Source organism: Saccoglossus kowalevskii, chromosome 16 (assembly GCF_978046115.1).
Source record: "Saccoglossus kowalevskii chromosome 16, keSacKowa6.1, whole genome shotgun sequence".
NCBI classification, from domain to species: Eukaryota; Metazoa; Hemichordata; class Enteropneusta; family Harrimaniidae; genus Saccoglossus; species Saccoglossus kowalevskii.
The window spans coordinates 15,197,644-15,218,459 of NC_140656.1; the positions used below are offsets into that span (position 1 = coordinate 15,197,644).

Below are 20,816 nucleotides of genomic sequence, written 5' to 3' on the forward strand. Positions count from 1 at the left end.
GACACAAAGCCACACTAGAGCCTTACCCTGTAACTCACACAAAAGCCACACTAGGGCCTTACCTTGTAACTGACACAAAGCCACACTAGGGCCTTACCTTGTAACGGACACAAAGTCATACTAGGGCCTTACCTTGTAACTGACACAAAGTCATACTAGGGCCTTACCTTGTAACTGACACAAAGCCATACTAGGCCCTTACCTTGTAACTGACATAAAGCCACAGTAGGCCCTTACCTTGTAACTCACGCAATGCCACGCTAGGCGCTTACCTTGTAAATGACACAAAGTCACAGTAGGCCCTTACCTTGTAACTGACACAAAGCAACGCTAGGCCTTTACCTTGTAACTGACACAAAGCCACACTAGGCCATTACCATGCAACTGACACAAAGCCACACTAGGGCCTTACATTGTAACTGACACAAAGCCGTACTAGGCCCTTACCTTGTAACTGACACAAAGCCTTACTAGGGCCTTACCTTGTATTTGACACAAAGCCATACTAGGCCCTTACCTTGTAACTGACACAAAGCTATACTAGGCCCTTACCTTGTAACTGACACAAAGCCATACTAGGGCCTCACCTATAACTGACACAAGCCACACTAGGGCCTTACCTTGTAACTGACACAAAGCCACACTAGGGCCTTACCTTGTAACTCACACAAAAGCCACACTAGACCCTAACCTTGTAACTGACACAAAGCCACACTAGGGCCTTACCTTGTAACTGACACAAAGTCATACTAGGGCCTTACCTTGTAACTGACACAAAGCCACATAGAGCCTTACCTTGTAACTCACACAAAAGCCACACTAGGGCCTTACCTTGTAACTGACACAAAGCCACACTAGGGCCTTACCTTGTAACTGACACAAAGCCACACTAGGGCCTTACCTTGAAACTGACACAAAGCCACACTAGGGCCTTACCTTGTAACTGACACAAAGCCACACTAGGGCCTTACGTTGTAACTGACACAAAGTCATACTAGGGCCTTACCTTGTAACTGACACAAAGCCACACTAGAGCCTTACCTTGTAACTCACACAAAAGCCACACTAGGGCCTTACCTTGTAACTGACACAAAGCCACACTAGGGCCTTACCTTGTAACTGACACAAAGCCACACTAGGGCCTTACCTTGTAACTGACACAAAGCCACACTAGGGCCTTACCTTGTAACTGACACAAAGCCACACTAGGCCCTTACCTTGTAACTGACACAAAGCCACACTAGGCCCATACCTTGTAACTGACACAAAGCCACACTAGACCCTTACCTTGTAACTGACACAAAGCTTCACTAGGGCCTTACCTTGTAACTGACACAAAGCCACAATAGACCCTAACCTTGTAACTGACACAAAGCCACACTAGGCCCTTACCTTGTAACTGACACAAAGCCACACTAGGCCCATACCTTGTAACTGACACAAAGCCACACTAGGGCCTTACCTTGTAACTGACACAAAGCCATACTAGGGCTTTACCTTGTAACTGACACAAAGCCACACTAGGGCCTTACCTTGTAACTGACACAAAGCCACACTAGGCCCTTACCTTGTAACTGACACAAAGCCACACTAGGGCCTTACCTTGTAACTGACACAAAGCCACACTAGACCCTTACCTTGTAACTGACACAAAGCCACACTAGACCCTAACCTTGTAACTGACACAAAGCCACACTAGACCCTAACCTTGTAACTGACACAAAGCCTCACTAGGACATTACCTTGTAACTGACACAAAGCCACACTAGGGCCTTACCTTGTAACTGACACAAAGCCACACTAGGGCCTTACCTTGTAACTGACACAAAGCCACACTAGACCCTAACCTTGTAACTGACACAAAGCCACACTAGGCCCTTACCTTGTAACTGACAAAAAGCCACACTAGGGCCTTACCTTGTAACTGACACAAAGTCATACTAGGCCCTTACCTTGTAACTGACACAAAGCCACACTAGAGCCTTACTTTGTAACTGACACAAAGCCATACTAGGGCCTTACCTTGTAACTGACACAAAGCCATACTAGGGCCTTACCTTGTAACTGACACAAAGCCACACTGGGCCTTACCTTGTAACTGACACAAAGCCATACTAGGGCCTTACCTTGTAACTGACACAAAGCCACACTAGGCCTTACCTTGTAACTGACACAAAGCCACACTACGGCCTTACATTGTAACTGACACAAAGCCATGCTAGGCCCTTACCTTGTAACTGACACAAAGCCACACTAGGCCCTTACCTTGTGACTCACACGAAGCCACGCTAGGCCCTTACCTTGTAACTCACACAAAGCAACGCTAGGCCCTTACCTTGTAAATGACACAAAGCCATACTAGGCCCTTACCTTGTAACTGACACAAAGCCACACTAGGGCCTTACCTTGTAACTGACACAAAGCCACACTAGGGCCTTACCTTGTAACTGACACAAAGCCACACTAGGCCCTTACCTTGTAACTGACACAAAGCCACACTAGGCCCATACCTTGTAACTGACACAAAGCCACACTAGACCCTTACCTTGTAACTGACACAAAGCTTCACTAGGGCCTTACCTTGTAACTGACACAAAGCCACAATAGACCCTAACCTTGTAACTGACACAAAGCCACACTAGGCCCTTACCTTGTAACTGACACAAAGCCACACTAGGCCCATACCTTGTAACTGACACAAAGCCACACTAGGGCCTTACCTTGTAACTGACACAAAGCCATACTAGGGCTTTACCTTGTAACTGACACAAAGCCACACTAGGGCCTTACCTTGTAACTGACACAAAGCCACACTAGGCCCTTACCTTGTAACTGACACAAAGCCACACTAGGGCCTTACCTTGTAACTGACACAAAGCCACACTAGACCCTAACCTTGTAACTGACACAAAGCCACACTAGACCCTAACCTTGTAACTGACACAAAGCCTCACTAGGACATTACCTTGTAACTGACACAAAGCCACACTAGGGCCTTACCTTGTAACTGACACAAAGCCACACTAGGGCCTTACCTTGTAACTGACACAAAGCCACACTAGACCCTAACCTTGTAACTGACACAAAGCCACACTAGGCCCTTACCTTGTAACTGACAAAAAGCCACACTAGGGCCTTACCTTGTAACTGACACAAAGTCATACTAGGCCCTTACCTTGTAACTGACACAAAGCCACACTAGAGCCTTACTTTGTAACTGACACAAAGCCATACTAGGGCCTTACCTTGTAACTGACACAAAGCCATACTAGGGCCTTACCTTGTAACTGACACAAAGCCACACTGGGCCTTACCTTGTAACTGACACAAAGCCATACTAGGGCCTTACCTTGTAACTGACACAAAGCCACACTAGGCCTTACCTTGTAACTGACACAAAGCCACACTACGGCCTTACCTTGTAACTGACACAAAGCCATGCTAGGCCCTTACCTTGTAACTGACACAAAGCCACACTAGGCCCTTACCTTGTGACTCACACGAAGCCACGCTAGGCCCTTACCTTGTAACTCACACAAAGCAACGCTAGGCCCTTACCTTGTAAATGACACAAAGCCATACTAGGCCCTTACCTTGTAACTGACACAAAGCCATAGTAGGCCCTTACCTTGTAACTGACACAAAGCCATACTAGGCCCTTATCTTGTAACTGACATAAAGCCACAGTAGGCCCTTACCTTGTAACTCACACAAAGCCACGCTAGGCCCTTACCTTGTAACTGACACAAAGCAACGCTAGGCCCTTACCTTGTAACTGACACAAAGCCACACTAGGCCCTTACCTTGTAACTGACACAAAGCCACACTAGTGCCTTACATTGTAACTGACACAAAGCCGTACTAGGCCCTTACCTTGTAACTGACACAAAGCCTTACTAGGCCCTTACCTTGTAACTGACACAAAGCCATACTAGGCCCTTACCTTGTAACTGACACAAAGCCATACTAGGCCCTTACCTTGTAACTGACACAAAGCCATACTAGAGCCTCACCTAGTAACTGACACAAGCCACACTGGGGCCTTACCTTGTAACTGACACAAAGCCACACTAGAGCCTTACCTTGTAACTCACACAAAAGCCACACTAGGGCCTTACTTTGTAACTGACACAAAGTCATACTAGGCCCTTACCTTTTAACTGACACAAAGCCACACTAGACCCTAACCTTGTAACTGACACAAAGCCACACTAGGCCCTTACCTTGTAACTGACACAAAGCCACACTAGGGCCTTACCTTGTAACTGACACAAAGCCACACTAGGGCCTTACATTGTAACTGACACAAAGCCGCACTAGGGCCTTACCTTGTAACTGGCACAAAGTCACACTTGGCCCTTACCTTGTAACTGACACAAAGCCACACTAGGCCTTACCTTGTAACTGACACAAAGCCATACTAAGGATTTACCTTGTAACTGACACAAAGCCACACTAGGCCCTTACCTTGTAACTGACACAAAGCCACACTAGGGCCTTACCTTGTAACTGACACAAAGCCATACTAGTGCCTTACCTTGTAACTGACACAAAGCCACACTAGGGCCTTACCTTGTAACTGACACAAAGCCACACTAGGGCCTTACCTTGTAACTGACACAAAGCCACACTAGGGCCTTACGTTGTAACTGACACAAAGTCATACTAGGGCCTTACCTTGTAACTGACACAAAGCCACACTAGAGCTTTACTTTGTAACTGACACAAAGCCACACTAGGGCCTTACCTTGTAACTGACACAAAGCCACACTAGGCCCTTACCTTGTAACTGACACAAAGCCACACTAGGGCCTTACCTTGTAACTGACACAAAGCCATACTAGTGCCTTACCTTGTAACTGACACAAAGCCACACTAGGGCCTTACCTTGTAACTGACACAAAGCCATACTAGTGCCTTACCTTGTAACTGACACAAAGCCACACTAGGGCCTTACCTTGTAACTGACACAAAGCCACACTAGGGCCTTACCTTGTAACTGACGCAAAGCCACACTAGGGCCTTACCTTGTAACTGACACAAAATCACACTAGGCTCTTACCTTGTAACTGGCTCAAAGTCACACTAGGCCCTTACCTAGTAACTGACACAAAGCCATACTAAGGCTTACCTTGTAACTGACACAAAGCCACACTAGGGCCTTACCTTGTAACTGACACAAAGCCACACTAGGGCCTTACCTTGTAACTGACACAAAGAGGCACTGCTGGAATCTTTATGTACAGGAACATGTTACTAGCAGCCCTCTCTCTCATCTTGTCTATAGCATTAGTACTCATCAGAATTTTGGGAACTGCTATTTTCTTTTTCTTTGATGTCTGAAAAAAGAAAATGTTCATCTTCTCAATTTCCAGTTTGAAATGTTTACTGCATCTCATTTATAGAAAAAATATACATTTAGCTAATCGATCACTCAAATTTGAATCATAATTATAAAAGCCAAGATGTGATTGGCCCACTCATACAGTTGAATCATAATTATAAAAGCCATGATGTGATTGGCTAACTTTAATTTTGCTAGTGACAAATTTTCACCAGTCAGTGAAAATTGGGAAATTTTGTGACAATTTATCAGGAGTCCTATGACACAAAATTTCAACAACTTTAGCAAAAATATTGCCATAAAATCACAAAAATTAGGCAGTAAAAAACTTACTACAAGTCATGGATGAGGTTGGCTTACTAACACAGTTGAACAATAGTCATACAAGCTATGATGATAAATTTATTTGTAACACGAGCAAGTTAGAATCAAACAAAATTACTATATTCAAAATGAACTTCCCAAATAAACAGTTTAAATGTCAGTGTTCTTATTGATGCATAGATAACCAAAAGGAACAGAGACAGCAGAATTATGAAAAAAAGCAAAAAATCACTATACCTTAGATGGTGTAGAGACAGATCCACTTGTTGTCGTGGATACAGAGTCATCACTACTTGTAGATCTAATACTACCAGTCTGAGAAATACAAAAACGTGTAGTTCGTCATCATAACACAGATATCAATATAACTGTAAATCCTTCATTATAGAACCTAATTGCCAATCTTCCAAGTGAAAAGTCAAAAGCAGAATATAGGTGTTTTTGATTTTGTTGTTGTAACAAGATCATTGATCATGATCAGTGTATCTTGCCACAAGACGTAAAGTCATGTACATCCATCAAACATGTTACACATCAACTCCAAGTACATACCCTATGTAGTCCTTGTCCAATAGATTCCAAATCATCATCAAATCCTAATGAAAGATAAATTAAAACAGAGTAAAACTGTGTTCACCTTGCCAATCATGTGTGTTGTTTTTTTATTAGTACCTTGCTGTGCAAATGATCCATGTTCATTTCTTAGTAAGATACTGCATTACAAGTGATGTGTAATGGTTAGTATTGAAGAAAATGAACATGAACATGAAAAAGTCATCAGTGCAGAATCTAAGCTTTTTGGTTCAAGTTCTACATCCACTTATTCCTACTTTAAACTTATGATGATTTTAAGCAACTTTTTAATAAATATACAATAAACCCAAATGGTAAGACAATTTATGCCGTATTTCAATTTGCTCTTAAACCATAATGTAACAAATGTAACAAATTACAAATTTGTTAACAGTGCCACGTGCAATCAGACAGATAAAGTGATAATAAACCACATGGTACAAATTATGATAATTTAAACAAAAGGTGGAATGGTTTTTCAAGATGCTATATAGTGGCTGTTATGTGACCTGATTGCATGTATCTGTGTTTAGGTACCTCACGCAAATGTGTGTCTTGTCGTCAGTCATTAATACATCATGGTTTTGGATGTGTACGGCCAAAATAATAAAAAACTTGGATGCTGTGTTGTTATTTAATTTATGTACAGAGAAAACATTAAAAGGCCTGATCAAGTAGAATAAAAAAATGAAACATTATAATTCAGTTTCATTTTTATAAATATTTTACTCACCTGGTTTTTGTAAGAAAACCTGGTCCTCAGCAACGATGGACTCTGATTGTGGTTCAATGTTTCTCCCAGGAAAGAAGAAAGTCATCATCGTTTTAAAAAGCCTGTAAGTCAATTGAATTTTCACTGGAACTATATTTACTTCAAAATGGTCCTTAATGGATATACCACCAACTAAGAAAAGATACAAAATGTGAAATTACTGAGTTGCGATACTTTCTATTTGTGATATCCTGATGACAGCTAGTATAGTCGTTGTGGAGCTATGTTATTTCCACAGTTTACATACTAACTAGGGTAGTGTAGTACAGTGGGAGGCCATACCCACTAGATTCAGTCCCACGCAGTTGCGACTACCAAGGGTAGTGCAGTACAGTGGGGGCCTAAGCCACTAGATTCAGTCCCACGCAGTTATGACTACAAGGGTAGTGCAATAGAGTGGGGGCCAAACCCACTAGATTCAGTCCCACGCAGTTATGAATACCAAGGGTAGTGCAGTACAGTACAGTGGGAGGCCAAAGCCAGTAGAACATACTGTGATTTCATCTCAAAAATCAACTTGTATTCAAATACAAATGCAGTAAATGACAAGGAATGTTTTTCAAACTAATCAATTTCACTGAGAGGGAACACTGAGAGGGAACACTGAGGGAACACTGAGAGGGAACACTGAGAGGAAACACTGAGAGGGAACACTGAGAGGGAACACTGAGAGGGGACACTGAGAGGGGACACTGAGAGGGGACACTGAGAGGGGACACTGAGAGGGAACACTGAGATGGAACACTGAGAGGGAACACTGAGAGGGAGCACTGAGAGGGAGCACTGAGCGGGAGCACTGAGAGGGAGCACTGAGATGGAACACTGAGAGGGAACACTGAGAGGGAGCACTGAGAGGGATCACAAAGATGGAACACCGAGAGGGAACACCGAGAGGGAACACCGAGAGGGAACACCGAGAGGGAACACCGAGAGGGAACACTGAGAGGGAACACTGAGAGGGAACACTGAGATGGAACACTGAGATGGAACACTGAGATGGAACACTGAGATGGAACACTGAGAGGGAACACCAAGAGGGAGCACTGAGAGGGAACACTGAGATGGAACACTGAGATGGAACACGGAGATGGAACACGGAGATGGAACACTGAGATGGAACACTGAGATGGAACACCGAGAGGGAACACCGAGAGGGAACACCGAGAGGGAGCACTGAGATGGAACACTGAGAGGGAACACTGAGATGGAACACTGAGAGGGAACACTGAGAGGGAACACCAAAAGGGAACACCAAGAGGGAGCACTGAGAGGGAACACTGAGATGGAACACTGAGATGGAACACTGAGATGGAACACTGAGATGGAACACTGAGATGGAACACTGAGAGGGAACACTGAGAGGGAACACTGAGATGGAACACTGAGAGGGAACACCAAAAGGGAACACCAAGAGGGAGCACTGAGAGGGAACACTGAGATGGAACACTGAGATGGAACACTGAGATGGAACACCGAGATGGAACACCAAGAGGGAACACCAAGAGGGAACACCAAGAGGGAGCACTGAGAGGGAACACTGAGATGGAACACTGAGAGGGAACACTGACAGGGAACACTGAGAGGGAACACTGAGAGGGAACACTGAGAGGGAACACTGAATGGGAACACTGAGAGGGAACACTGAGAGGGAACACTGAGAAGGAACACTGAGAGGGAACACTGAGAGGGAACACTGAATGGGAACACTGAATGGGAACACTGAGAGGGAACACTGAGAGGGAACACTGAGAGGGAACACTGATACTCAGCAATGGTTGACCTAAATTTAATGTCCACACTGGATGCAACTAATATGAATTAGAGCAAATGATTTTGTTGATACACAAAAACGACTTTTTGTAGCAAAATCACAAAAATTAATAATCAAAACTATCATCTGAAATATTGATATGAAAAGCAATCTTTGTTCTCAAAAATGAAATATAATATTTTTCATCTCTAATGACAGATTATCTTAAATTCATGAATTTTATACACAATCATCAATAAATATACAAAAATCTTCTTTTATTTTAGGTTCGAGTCAATGGTATAAATAAAAGCCTCCTCTGTCAGGCAAGTGGGCATGAAGTGTCTTCACTGCTAAGTTTGAAACAGCAGGATTTCGGAATACTAACCATCCAGCAGCACACAAAGTCGATTGATAGATTTAACTAACCCACCAGTTACTAAAGCCACCTGGCATTTAAGGATTACTTACCAGGTGGTTTAGCTTTACAGAAGACTCTGAGTGCTTTCTGCCTACTCAGATGACCTTTGCCACTGGGATCCTGAGGAGCCAATACATCCTGTTAATGGAAAAATACATTATTATTGGTGTCAGGAAAACTACTGCTTTTTTATAGCATACAAATACATTCAAGTTATTTTCTTTGAAAAACACAAATCAGAAGTTGTCTCTGGCCAGTGGTTGCTCCCACACTATAGTTTTATGCCAAATAAGAAGACTTGCAAAGCAGATGTGAGAAAAAAGGATCTTAACAAAATATGCAAGATTTAATGGAGAGAGGAGCAAACAAGAATCATAACATCATACATCTCACTATGAACATGATTGTAAAATATTTTCATATTGAAAACAGGGTAGCTTGCCATTTTATCGCAGAAAAACAAAATAATGCTATGTTTAACTATAGAGGGCACTATACAGCTATGATACCTTGTATATGGGATTAGGCAACAGATTAGTCATAGTAATCCACCCCAGTTCCATTAAATGTTCACCACTATCATCACTTTTTGTCACTTTGCTGTACCTAATAAGAAATAATTAAAAATTTCAAACAATTAGAATATTTAATACACCATAATAGTCACTGGACCCCCTAGGCAATTACATATTAACTATCTGTCAGATACATTGTGCCAAGCTACAGACTTTATTGACATAAAGGCTCCCTAGGTATTAATCAAAAATTACTTTTACTAGACTCCCTAGGCAATCAAATAAATATCTATGAGGCTACATTGTTACAAGGTACAGACTTTCTATGCATTCAGCAAGACTTAATCCATGTGAAATTAAACATTGCTGTACATGTATTTAAAATTATCCTCTGAAATGAAAGTGAATATCATGTTAAAAACTAGCACAGTGAATGTAGTAAACTAATACTCACTTAAATTGTCTAAGTTCCATATCAGCAAGTGCTAACTGTCCATCTTCTTCAGTCAGTTTCCATCTTGCACTGGCAAAGCATACTTCAGCTCTTCTAACAACACTACTACTCCCCTCTGGAAAGAAAATGCATGAGACGTTATTAATACTTTCAATACTAGCCCTTTGTTAAGGTTGTAAATTTAGACAATTACATTTAGAACATTTTACAAAAAATTACAATTTTTTAAAACTTTACTGAATCTTAAGTCTTTAATTTTTATGATAACATCATTTTAATGAGGTCACATGACCATGTATGGGCATTACATATGTTTAACTTATTAAATCTAGTATGTAATTTCTTCAATAAAGCACTGATGAATGTTTTTTTTTTTACATTGTTCCTGTATATTTTTCTTTTTATTATTATTTGTACTTTTCAAGTCAAAATCCTAATAAGGATACGAAAAATTATTATTATTATTATTTTACCAGCTACATATACATGTATTGTATTGGGAGTGAGGCTAGTGGTGCTAATAGTTAGGTTTATGCCTGTCATGACTCAAGTGAACACAAATACTACATTGTTCACATACAAGACATGCATATCCCGCAATTATGTAATCAAGTACAAGGCAGAATTTGATACGTCAAAAAAACATGTCTACAAACAAGCTGCTCTCTGATTGGTCAGACTGTTATATGCTAGGGTTGGGTAGCCAATCAGGTACATTCTTGCATGTAGATTTGCATTGACTCCAATTTTCATCATGTACTATACAAGTAGGGGTACACATTTAGACTTGTACAGAATATTCATCTTATATGACCTATGACCCAATTTAAATAAGATGTAGCCTCTGGTCGCTTTCAATCTGGCCAATTATATAACAGGATACAAATCATGTTCAAGTCTAGTGAGGTTATCAACCAATCAGAATGTCTGTTACAGACCGTTCTTTAATTGGTCAATCAGTCTTGACAGAGGTAAGCTGGCATACCATATTTGTTCTATTAGAAGCACATCTCCAATATAGAAGCACACGTAAACCAAAACTTACATTTGTTGTCCACTGAATCATTATAATTGTACTTATTTTTACCATAGAACCATCTCTGTAATTTATACAAGTGCATACTCTACTTATGGAGTGGATGCAGTGGTTTAATTGTTTGTAAACAGAGATACTCTACACCAACGATCAACGTCTCAACTTGCATATGATTTTCGTCTCACTTGGATTAGATTCAGACTAACACATTATATTTAATTGTCAGATTCTACTCATAGACACATCTGTTTGGACAACTGTTAAAATGAGTTGAAGAAAAATTAAAAAAAAATATAAAAATAATTGGCAACAATGACAGGGTTACCCTTGAAATTGTATTTATATGTTTCAAGTTTATTACCTCGTTTTGGTTGTAGTTGTATTTTATTTTGTAGTTGGCTTTCTTTAAAACAACTGAAATAAAGAATGTAAAGAAATTATTAATACAAATATTAATACAAAAACTGGAAACATTCAAAAATTGTAATATGTATTAACACATACATTATAGGTACTGTATTGGCACAAATTAGTAGCATGTGAATAAAAGGTGTATCTATGGTTGAAATAAATCATATACAATGATCCAGAATATAATGAATGACTTCTGTGTGCTTCTAATGGAGATGCCTTCTAATTCCTAAATAAGGCAAAGTTACAAATGATTACTTATGGAGATACCATATTAGCTCTATTAGAAGTTCACCCCCAATAGATGAACCAAAAATTACATTTAACCTTTCTACTGTATGCTGGGTCACAGAATATGACTAATTTTGACAACAGACACACCTATGTGCAGGTAAATCGATATAATGACATAATATAATAATAACATCAAATCATGAAACAACTAAATTAAAAACAGATATCAAAACAAACATCACACTGATTCATGTTTGGATTCGTGTTCACTATATTAATTGCTAAAACTATGTTACTTGAAATTTTATTAAAATTATAAAAGTACAAATTATTCCCACACACCTGACCATAATCCTGAGATCTTCACTTGAGTTCAATAAACTTTCCTTGCAGTCATTTAACTGTTGTTCTAGATCAGTGCTCTCTTGCAGTAAACTGAAAATATATTAGAGTGATATCCAGCATTTAAATCCTTGCTTAACAAATGAATTCAAAAATATGACAATTTAAAAAAAAAACATATAGGACAATAATTTCAAAACCAATCTAGCTTTGAAACAAATTTTTGATATTTTTCATTTAACTATTTGATTGTATTATCTCCATCAAATTGTCACTTACAGAACATATAATTGTCCAAAGACAAACATAAAAACCTACTGAATAACCCCCAATAAGCTACACAATTATTTTTGACAACCCAAAACAAAACGAAGTGGGTTCTGCAGATGAACAGTAAGAGCCATATTCAAATATAAACTCTTGATACCCAAAGTGCTTCTGCACAATTGCTTGCTAGTCATTCCCAACATCCTTTACTATGCAGTTTTTGAACAGTCACGGTTTGCGAACAATGAACCACATTTTGCCAATATATTAGAAATATCATAACCATAATCAAATAATTATTAGCTTTTTTTTAAATATGTTTACATCATATTCATCAGTGCTGTCATTGACGTTGGCATTTGCACTCCCTAGAGAATTTGTGTCTGTTTTCAAACAATTTTAGGATTTATTTAATAGGGGTAATGCATGAATCGGTATACCCGGTATGTTCTATTGCATTTTAGTGAAGGTAAAAAGTCTGTTACAGCGAGATCCGAAAGCCAACTGTTTAGTAAAAACCCAAGCAGTTAGCCAATTTGCTAGCGTGTTTGCAAATTGGCTTCCCTCAAACTTGTAAGACTTGCTGCAATACAGTGCAAAGATAATGCAACATATGGTATTACTTACTTAGCATCGTTAGCATTGTCTTCAAGTTCTCGTTGTACCAGATAAAGTTCTCTTTCTAATTTGCGTAAATTGGATAGTAGAAATCTACAGATAAGAACATTGACTTACACTTAATATAGTAACACGTCAAATACCATAATTGTTTCATAAATGCATAAAGAGAAATTGTTATTGGTAATAAATTGTTGATAATGATTCCCATAACAGTGAAGAGCACAAAATTGATGAAGTTGATAAACAAAAACATGACAGTGAATTCCTCAATGTCATGTCATACCTGACAGTGTCTTGTAACTGCAATAAAGGACTCCGCTGATCTTCGATGCTTGTCAATTGCATTTGAAACTTAGTTCGTTGAAGTCTTTCACTTGCTTCCTGTTAACAAACAAACAACCAACCAATTCACAACCGATTTCAAAAAGGCTTCTGGTGAATGTGCATTCTAAAATCAATGTGAACATTTATCTTTTTATTTCAATTTTAAAATATTATTTTTATTTTTCCTGACAATTGACTCAAAAATTTTGTAAACAATCTACGCATACAATTTTGACTGAAGCCCACCATGGTCATAAATACAAACAATTTTATCAGAGTTTTGAACAATAACTAAAATTAGATATTATAAAATAACAATGTGAAAATCATAAATGATTTTATTATAATACATCTCTCACTGTAATGCCATAAGTTACAGCGTGCCGTAATTTTGCGTTAATTTACGAGGCATTTTCATCCTACCATATTAGGAAATGCGAATTCCAAATATGGAATGATCATGCATGTAAGCGTCTTCTAATGATAAAAACAAACATGGCTGCCAGAGTTTGACCGGACTCCACACAAAGAAGTTCGCTGATTCTGTTTCTGAAACATTTTGGATTTCTGGATTCTCATGATGTATACTTGGAAGGAAAAGATGTATAATAATAAGGCTATTACGAGAATACCTCAAAGTATGCACTCAGACAGTACATCGCGCGTCGGTTCATACTTCAGCTGAACTATCTTCGTGCATACATTGAGGTATCCTCGTAATAACCTCATATTAATAATAACAATAATGATACTCACTTTTCTCTTTGGTTCCACATAAAGTAATAAATTATTAACAATATCTAAAATCATGGCATACTGAGATGAATTTGTACAAATATTTAAATCATGATGTAATAATGTAAATGAATCGACAGCCTCCTCTCTACTTAGTAGATCACTATCAGTACTGCAATTCTGAAATATACAAATAAACACATAAAGAAATGGTGATGGCCATACTATACATTCTCAGTGTTACCAAAGAAACCAACAATTCATAATATTATACAAATTAATGCCAATTTTAATGACCACTTAGTAATATAAACAGCTAATTTCATGTCAACTTGAGGAGTACACTTTTAATGGGAACATGTAGGTGTGATCAGCTTTTTTCAGGCCAACTTGAGGAGTACACTTTTAATGGCCATGGGATACTGAGCTATATTTATGACCAACATAGGGAGTACAAGTACACTTTTAATGGAACATGTAGGTGTAATCAGCTTTTTCAGGCCCACTTAGAGAGCACTCTTTTATTGGTCACCTAAGGTATACTCAATTATATTTATTACCAACATAGGGAGTACAAGTACACTTTTAATGGGAACATGTAGGTGTAATCAGCTTTTTCAGGCCCCACTTGGAGAGCACTCTTTTATTGGCCAATTAAGGTATACTCAATTATATTTATTACCAACATAGGGAGTACAAGTACACTTTTAATGGGAACATGTAGGTGTAATCAGCTTTTTCAGGCCCCACTTGGAGAGCACTCTTTTATTGGCCAATTAAGGTATACTCAATTATATTTATTACCAACATAGGGAGTACAAGTACACTTTTAATGGGAATATGTAGGTGTAATCAGCTTTTTCAGGCCCACTTAGAGAGCACTCTTTTATTGGTCACCTAAGGTATACTCAATTATATTTATTACCAACATAGGGAGTACAAGTACACTTTTAATGGGAACATGTGGGTGTAATCAGCTTTTTTCAGGCCCCACTTGGAGAGCACTCTTTTATTGGTCACTTAAGGTATACTCAATTATATTTATTACCAACATAGGGAGTACATGTACACTTTTAATGGGAACATGTAGGTGTAATCAGCTTTTTTCAGACCCACTTAGAGAGCACTCTTTTATTGGCCACCTAAGGTATACTCAATTATATTTATTACCAGCATAGGGAGTACATGTACACTTTTAATGGGAACATCTAGGTGTAATCAGCTTTTTTCACACCCACTTAGAGAGCACTCTTTTATTGGCCACCTAAGGTATACTCAATTATATTTATTACCAGCATAGGGAGTACATGTACACTTTTAACTCAATTATATTTATTACCCACTTAAAAAGTACACTCTTAATCACAGCAAAGGTGGAATTAGACAATTTCATGTCTAAAATTATACTTTTAATGGAAACCAATGGGTGTACTCAGCTATATTTTTAACCTACTTAGGGAGTATACTTTTTTTGGCCACCTAAGGAGTACTAATCTATTTTAGTGATCAACTAAGAGAGAATACTTACTAAATCCGAATGTGCTTGTGTGGCAAGTTCTGAATCAATATCTGCCGTATAACTCGCATAAAAAAACTGACAACTACATCGTGATATCATTCTCTGTAACTGGACGGCGGATTGGTCTTCCATAACAGATGAAGTAGCACCAACAGTGTTGCTAACGATACCACCCGCAGACTGACCGCTACCAACCATGTCCGCGACATTACCAATAGTCGACACAGACGATCTCTCTTCTATGTTAGACACTGATAGCCACGGTATCTCATGACGTTCTGACAGACCTTGGTCTACTGTGGCAAAGTACTATAAACACAACGAACATTATGCATGATAAAGTTGTCAGAAAACAAACATATGTTTTAAATGCTGAAGTTCATATAACCATCATGAATGTGAATTACTAAAATTACCGAGAACTATTTTGCTATCCGGAAAAGTACAGAGCTGCATTTTTCACCATTTTGTTTTTCATACTTGTTTTCATCGATGTAATTAATAAATCAAAGAGTCAAAGTTAAATTTGTTTTACCAAATGAGTAAACACACTGTGACATGTCACATGACATGGTGTATAATTATGATCCTAGTTTGTAAATAACTGGGAAGCAAAAATCAACAAAAATATTCATGAATTCTCAAACTGTATCGTATTATAAAAGTGGAATTGTAAATCATACACACAAAAATCTTAACAAATAATTCTGAAGCGCAACAAGAACATATTACCGGTAACAGATACATGTACCAAAGTGAAATGTACACCTCTGGGTAGCTGCTATAAGGTCAAGTCTATTTCACAGAAACCCCATATTCTCATCAAGATTATACATAAAGACAATACTACATTTCTATGACGATAATCAAATCATTCCACAATCCCCCAATATTCACCAATTCAGTGTGAAATGCTGCCATGCAGATCATGCATAGTTTCTCAACTGTTAAAAACACCAAAATCAATCTCTGTCAAATTTCACAAACGAAATAATTTTTTCCATATTTTATCAAACATGTACTGTATGCAATTGGAACTCATGTCAGTTAGATCCAAAACTAACTATAACTAACATATAAAAAAAATACCAAAAAAATGCAAAAAGTTGCACACAAAAAGAGTAGCCATAAAAAAAATGGCGTTCCATGCGTTAAAGACAGTGCTGTTACTACCTGTGTTTCATACCTGCATGCTATCGAGCGTTCCTTTCCAGGTTGTTTTATTTGTAACCTTACCGTCCCTCCATGTTGGCTCGTGTAACGATTGCAATACTTGAGCTCTCTGGGCACTGACGATCACATAGCCCGATGTCTCACAGCCTTTAAGCATCACTTGACTATTGATAAATTCAACTAAGAGAGAAAACATAGTGAAACTAAAGTAGCATTGCCCTATCACACTGATTTCAGACAACTAATGAAAACTAGGGTTTAAAAACACATGCACAGGTTTTAGAACACCTTAGATAACTGACGTAGCTCTAAACAAGTTGTGTTTTTAGTTACTGACTGGAACGTCACAGAATGTAATAATTTTAGGAGGCTAAACTCATGAAATTTAAGCAATGAATTACATAAAAAATGAAAACATAGCACAGATATTTAGTAAGATAAGTGAAAAGATAAGTGAACTTACTTCTCCAATTTTGCAATAATATATCATCAGTACTACATGCCGCTATACCATATAATTGTTCTCCAATACCAGCAGACTGAAAACAATCATCACCATACAATAAAAGAAATATACAAGAAAAAAAGATAGATTTCTGATGAGAAGGGGGAAGGGGGCATAAATTGGCAAGCTGTTGGGCAATCTTCATATGAAATGTAATTTTAAGAGAGAGTTGGTTAAGGTCAATCACAGTAATTAGACCTGATAAATAAGAATGTAAAGTTCATCATAATTTTTTTTTAATCAAAAGTGTCATGTAATTATTGATTATGACACCTCATCAACTTTGTTCACCCAGTATTTTTGAGGGGAAATACTGCCTAAAACAATGAAAAAATGGATATTTTAGAATAATTTCATTTAGAAGCTTTATGGTGCCATGGGACAATAGCTTCATGATTTTACATATAAAACCAATGAACATTGTTGTGCGATTTATGAGCAACTTTCTCAAAAATTATGAGTAGGCCTATACCTTTAAATAAATAAATGAATGAATGAATGAATGAATGAATGAATGAATGAATGAATGAATGAATGAATGAATGAATGAATGAATGAATGAATAAATGAATAAATAAATAAATAAATAAATAAATAAATAAATAAATAAATTTCTGTAGGAAATGTATGCATACTTAGTGTAGTGTTAGAGTGATAGGAATATTAATCATGGTTATCAAACTACGTTTATGAGTAATTAGGAAATATTACCTCTTCTGAATCGGAGAACGCGACAAATTTAGTCGCAGCTTCAGAAAGTAATTGTTGTAACATTGTATCTCCGTGTCCGGACTGTAACCGTGTAACGGGGCTTGGTGTAACAGAACTACTACGATTAGTTTTCTGCAACAATAACATAATAAACAATTATCGTTAAATGCAACGCATTCACATGTATGTAGATGTATCATGGGACCCATATCAAATATGGATTGTAATGACCCGCTACACTATTTAATGTTGCAATTTGAGATTGTTCCCATAGCTTCATTGGGGACATGCAACTACTGTAGTATGCAAATTATTTATTACAAATATGCAGAAAATGCAGGAATATTTAAGGTTTTGATAGAGTAAATTTTGTATCAACTTGTGCACATCTAAACACAATACAAAATGTTTAGGAAATAAAATAATAAACTAATAATAACAAATAAACTTTGAAGCCGAAATGGTGGCCAAAATTTGAAACTGATTGAATTAAATATTTGGATATACCAGTACTATGTCAAACTAGCGAGAGTACATACTTGGGAGATGGGTGTATTAGCGTTACTCTCCATCTTCACTTTCACAGCTGCAGTAGATAAGTTGTGTTTTAACATCTGAAATGAAAATAATGGTACTAAGAAATTAGAATTTGATAGTATCAACAAAATTCACATGGTAAAACAGCCATGCTGAAAAGACACGATAAGAAAAACAATGCATAGTATTTGATGAGCACTCTAGAAAACAATTATAATCGTAATGAACAAGATTTCTGAACATTATATCTATGGTCAAAACAAGTCATATTTCATTGATCCAGTATCCAGTATTTTCTCTATTGTAAAAGTAATGCATGCCCTTACATTAAAATTAAAATTAAAAAGATTTTTCTATGATAAAAATAAGTAATGTTTTAATAATACAGCCAATGAGATTTTTTGTTTACATGTGCTTTTATTGGAGATCTGCTTTTAATAGAGTAAATACACTACAGTACATACAACTGTAAGTTTATATGTGCTTATATCGCAGGTGTACTACTAATGAAGCAATTATGGTATTAATTCTGTATATGGGAATATCATTACCTGTACTTTATTATACTGGTCATATAAGCCAAACACTACATCTCTGTTATTTGTCGTCCAGGCAGCTCTTAGATCATATACAACTAACTTATGCACATAATCCTGGAATAAAAAAAAATTAAACTCAGTGCAATTCCAAAGAAAACACAGATATTTAAAAAAAAAAATATGTTTGATTTTCAAAAACATTCATGAAATTTTTCATTTGTATTACTGTCAAAAATTGAGAATAAAGTATGAGTACCGCTACAAAGAAAATATCGATCTTGTTGAAATAGGAAATTCATTTGTAATCCACACAAATCTCAACTCAGCTTTGAGTACATGTTAAGATCAACACATCTAGCTAAGACATTGATGATGTCTGTGACATAAAACTCCTACCTTTAACTGATTTGATGGTTCACCACTTTCATTATTGTCCACTTGTTGTCTGCCATAGACTAATCTATAAAAACATAATATGATATTAATTATTATATCTGAACATGTGTAATTGATGTAGCAGCCTGCTGCAGGAATATTAGCATAATTATTAATTATTACATGTGCTAATTAAAGATATATTATCTCATATAGTTTATTGGAAGCTTATTAAAGTACCATAAAATCTGTATTAGGAGTAGTATATCTAATAGAAACCACACCGATTTTTTTTGAACAATTTGTTTTTTAAATTTCTCATATATGTAGACGTTCTAATTAAAGCCACATCCCCTCTGTTGCATTGTATCATTTTAATAGAAGCCGTGGCTCCTAATACAGATTTTTACAGTAACTTGTGCTATACTAAATGATATTTTCCAAACAACTACAAATTACTGAGAATTTCGGTAGATTTGTTTAATTTCACGATTTAGTGGTCAGCATCGTATCATAAGATGAATTATTAGAAAATAAAAATTCAATGTGAAGTGATTTCCATTAGAATTGGCCTGCAATACACACACAATGTTTGTATTTCTGTACAGCCTTTAGGTTTGACTATCTAAACATTCACAGAACAACTTTTTTTACTTGTGACTGCGACCAAGAAAACTACTGAAACATTGAATGTGATTTACCGGGAATCAACATTTCACTTTGGCGCCCTCTACCAATTCTTTTGTTTTTATTTATCTTTTCTCATCAGTTCCCACCATTTTGATCAGCACATTTCATTATTGTATGTTAATTTCCGCACTCAAATTTCATCTAAATCTTTCACTCAATCAATACATAATTTTTTCCTTCTATTATAGTCTACATTTTACAACAATCATCTCAACTTATATGTTTTTGACACACTTATGTATTGTTTATTTTATTATTTTAGCCTCACTGTTATATTTGATTGAAATCTACACACTAGTCCGATGCCCACCCACTGTTTGCACTTAATCTTCTGTGTATGTGTGTTGGTGTGTGAACTCAGAGTGCCTTCACAATAGTACAGATAAAGTCAGTTACCTGAGAACACTTAAGAAATCATTCTTATCAATAGATCTTCTCATCAGTGTCAGTTGCTGATTATCTTGGTTTTTAGTTGTACATAAATACACATGGCTCTCACCGATATCACTTGCACAATTTATTATAGTCCAACTTGCCTAATAGAGAAAATAACAGAAAACTAGAGAATTAGGACAGTCTTTTACCAGCACATACTATTATTCACTGGGAATAAAATCACAGTTACATAAAATGTATTCTTCTCT

The 20,816-nt window shown here is 37.3% G+C and overlaps 1 protein-coding gene across 1 annotated transcript in view; it reads right to left on the reverse strand.

Moving 5' to 3' along the window:
* LOC100375560 (bridge-like lipid transfer protein family member 2) overlaps positions 1 to 20,816 on the reverse strand; it is a 101,859-nt gene that overhangs the window by 18,837 nt on the left and 62,206 nt on the right. The window contains exons 38-57 of the mRNA XM_085490896.1: positions 20,569 to 20,708; positions 19,504 to 19,567; positions 19,120 to 19,221; positions 18,571 to 18,645; positions 18,032 to 18,163; positions 17,279 to 17,354; positions 16,829 to 16,995; positions 15,652 to 15,951; positions 14,145 to 14,303; positions 13,348 to 13,445; positions 13,071 to 13,154; positions 12,177 to 12,269; positions 11,551 to 11,603; positions 10,154 to 10,268; positions 9,694 to 9,790; positions 9,235 to 9,322; positions 6,975 to 7,145; positions 6,221 to 6,264; positions 5,906 to 5,983; positions 5,202 to 5,339 (exon numbers count right to left, since the gene is read on the reverse strand). Coding sequence (XP_085347022.1) covers positions 5,202 to 5,339; positions 5,906 to 5,983; positions 6,221 to 6,264; positions 6,975 to 7,145; positions 9,235 to 9,322; positions 9,694 to 9,790; positions 10,154 to 10,268; positions 11,551 to 11,603; positions 12,177 to 12,269; positions 13,071 to 13,154; positions 13,348 to 13,445; positions 14,145 to 14,303; positions 15,652 to 15,951; positions 16,829 to 16,995; positions 17,279 to 17,354; positions 18,032 to 18,163; positions 18,571 to 18,645; positions 19,120 to 19,221; positions 19,504 to 19,567; positions 20,569 to 20,708 — 2,274 coding nt within the window. The remainder of the gene's footprint in view (positions 1 to 5,201; positions 5,340 to 5,905; positions 5,984 to 6,220; positions 6,265 to 6,974; positions 7,146 to 9,234; positions 9,323 to 9,693; positions 9,791 to 10,153; positions 10,269 to 11,550; positions 11,604 to 12,176; positions 12,270 to 13,070; positions 13,155 to 13,347; positions 13,446 to 14,144; positions 14,304 to 15,651; positions 15,952 to 16,828; positions 16,996 to 17,278; positions 17,355 to 18,031; positions 18,164 to 18,570; positions 18,646 to 19,119; positions 19,222 to 19,503; positions 19,568 to 20,568; positions 20,709 to 20,816) is intronic.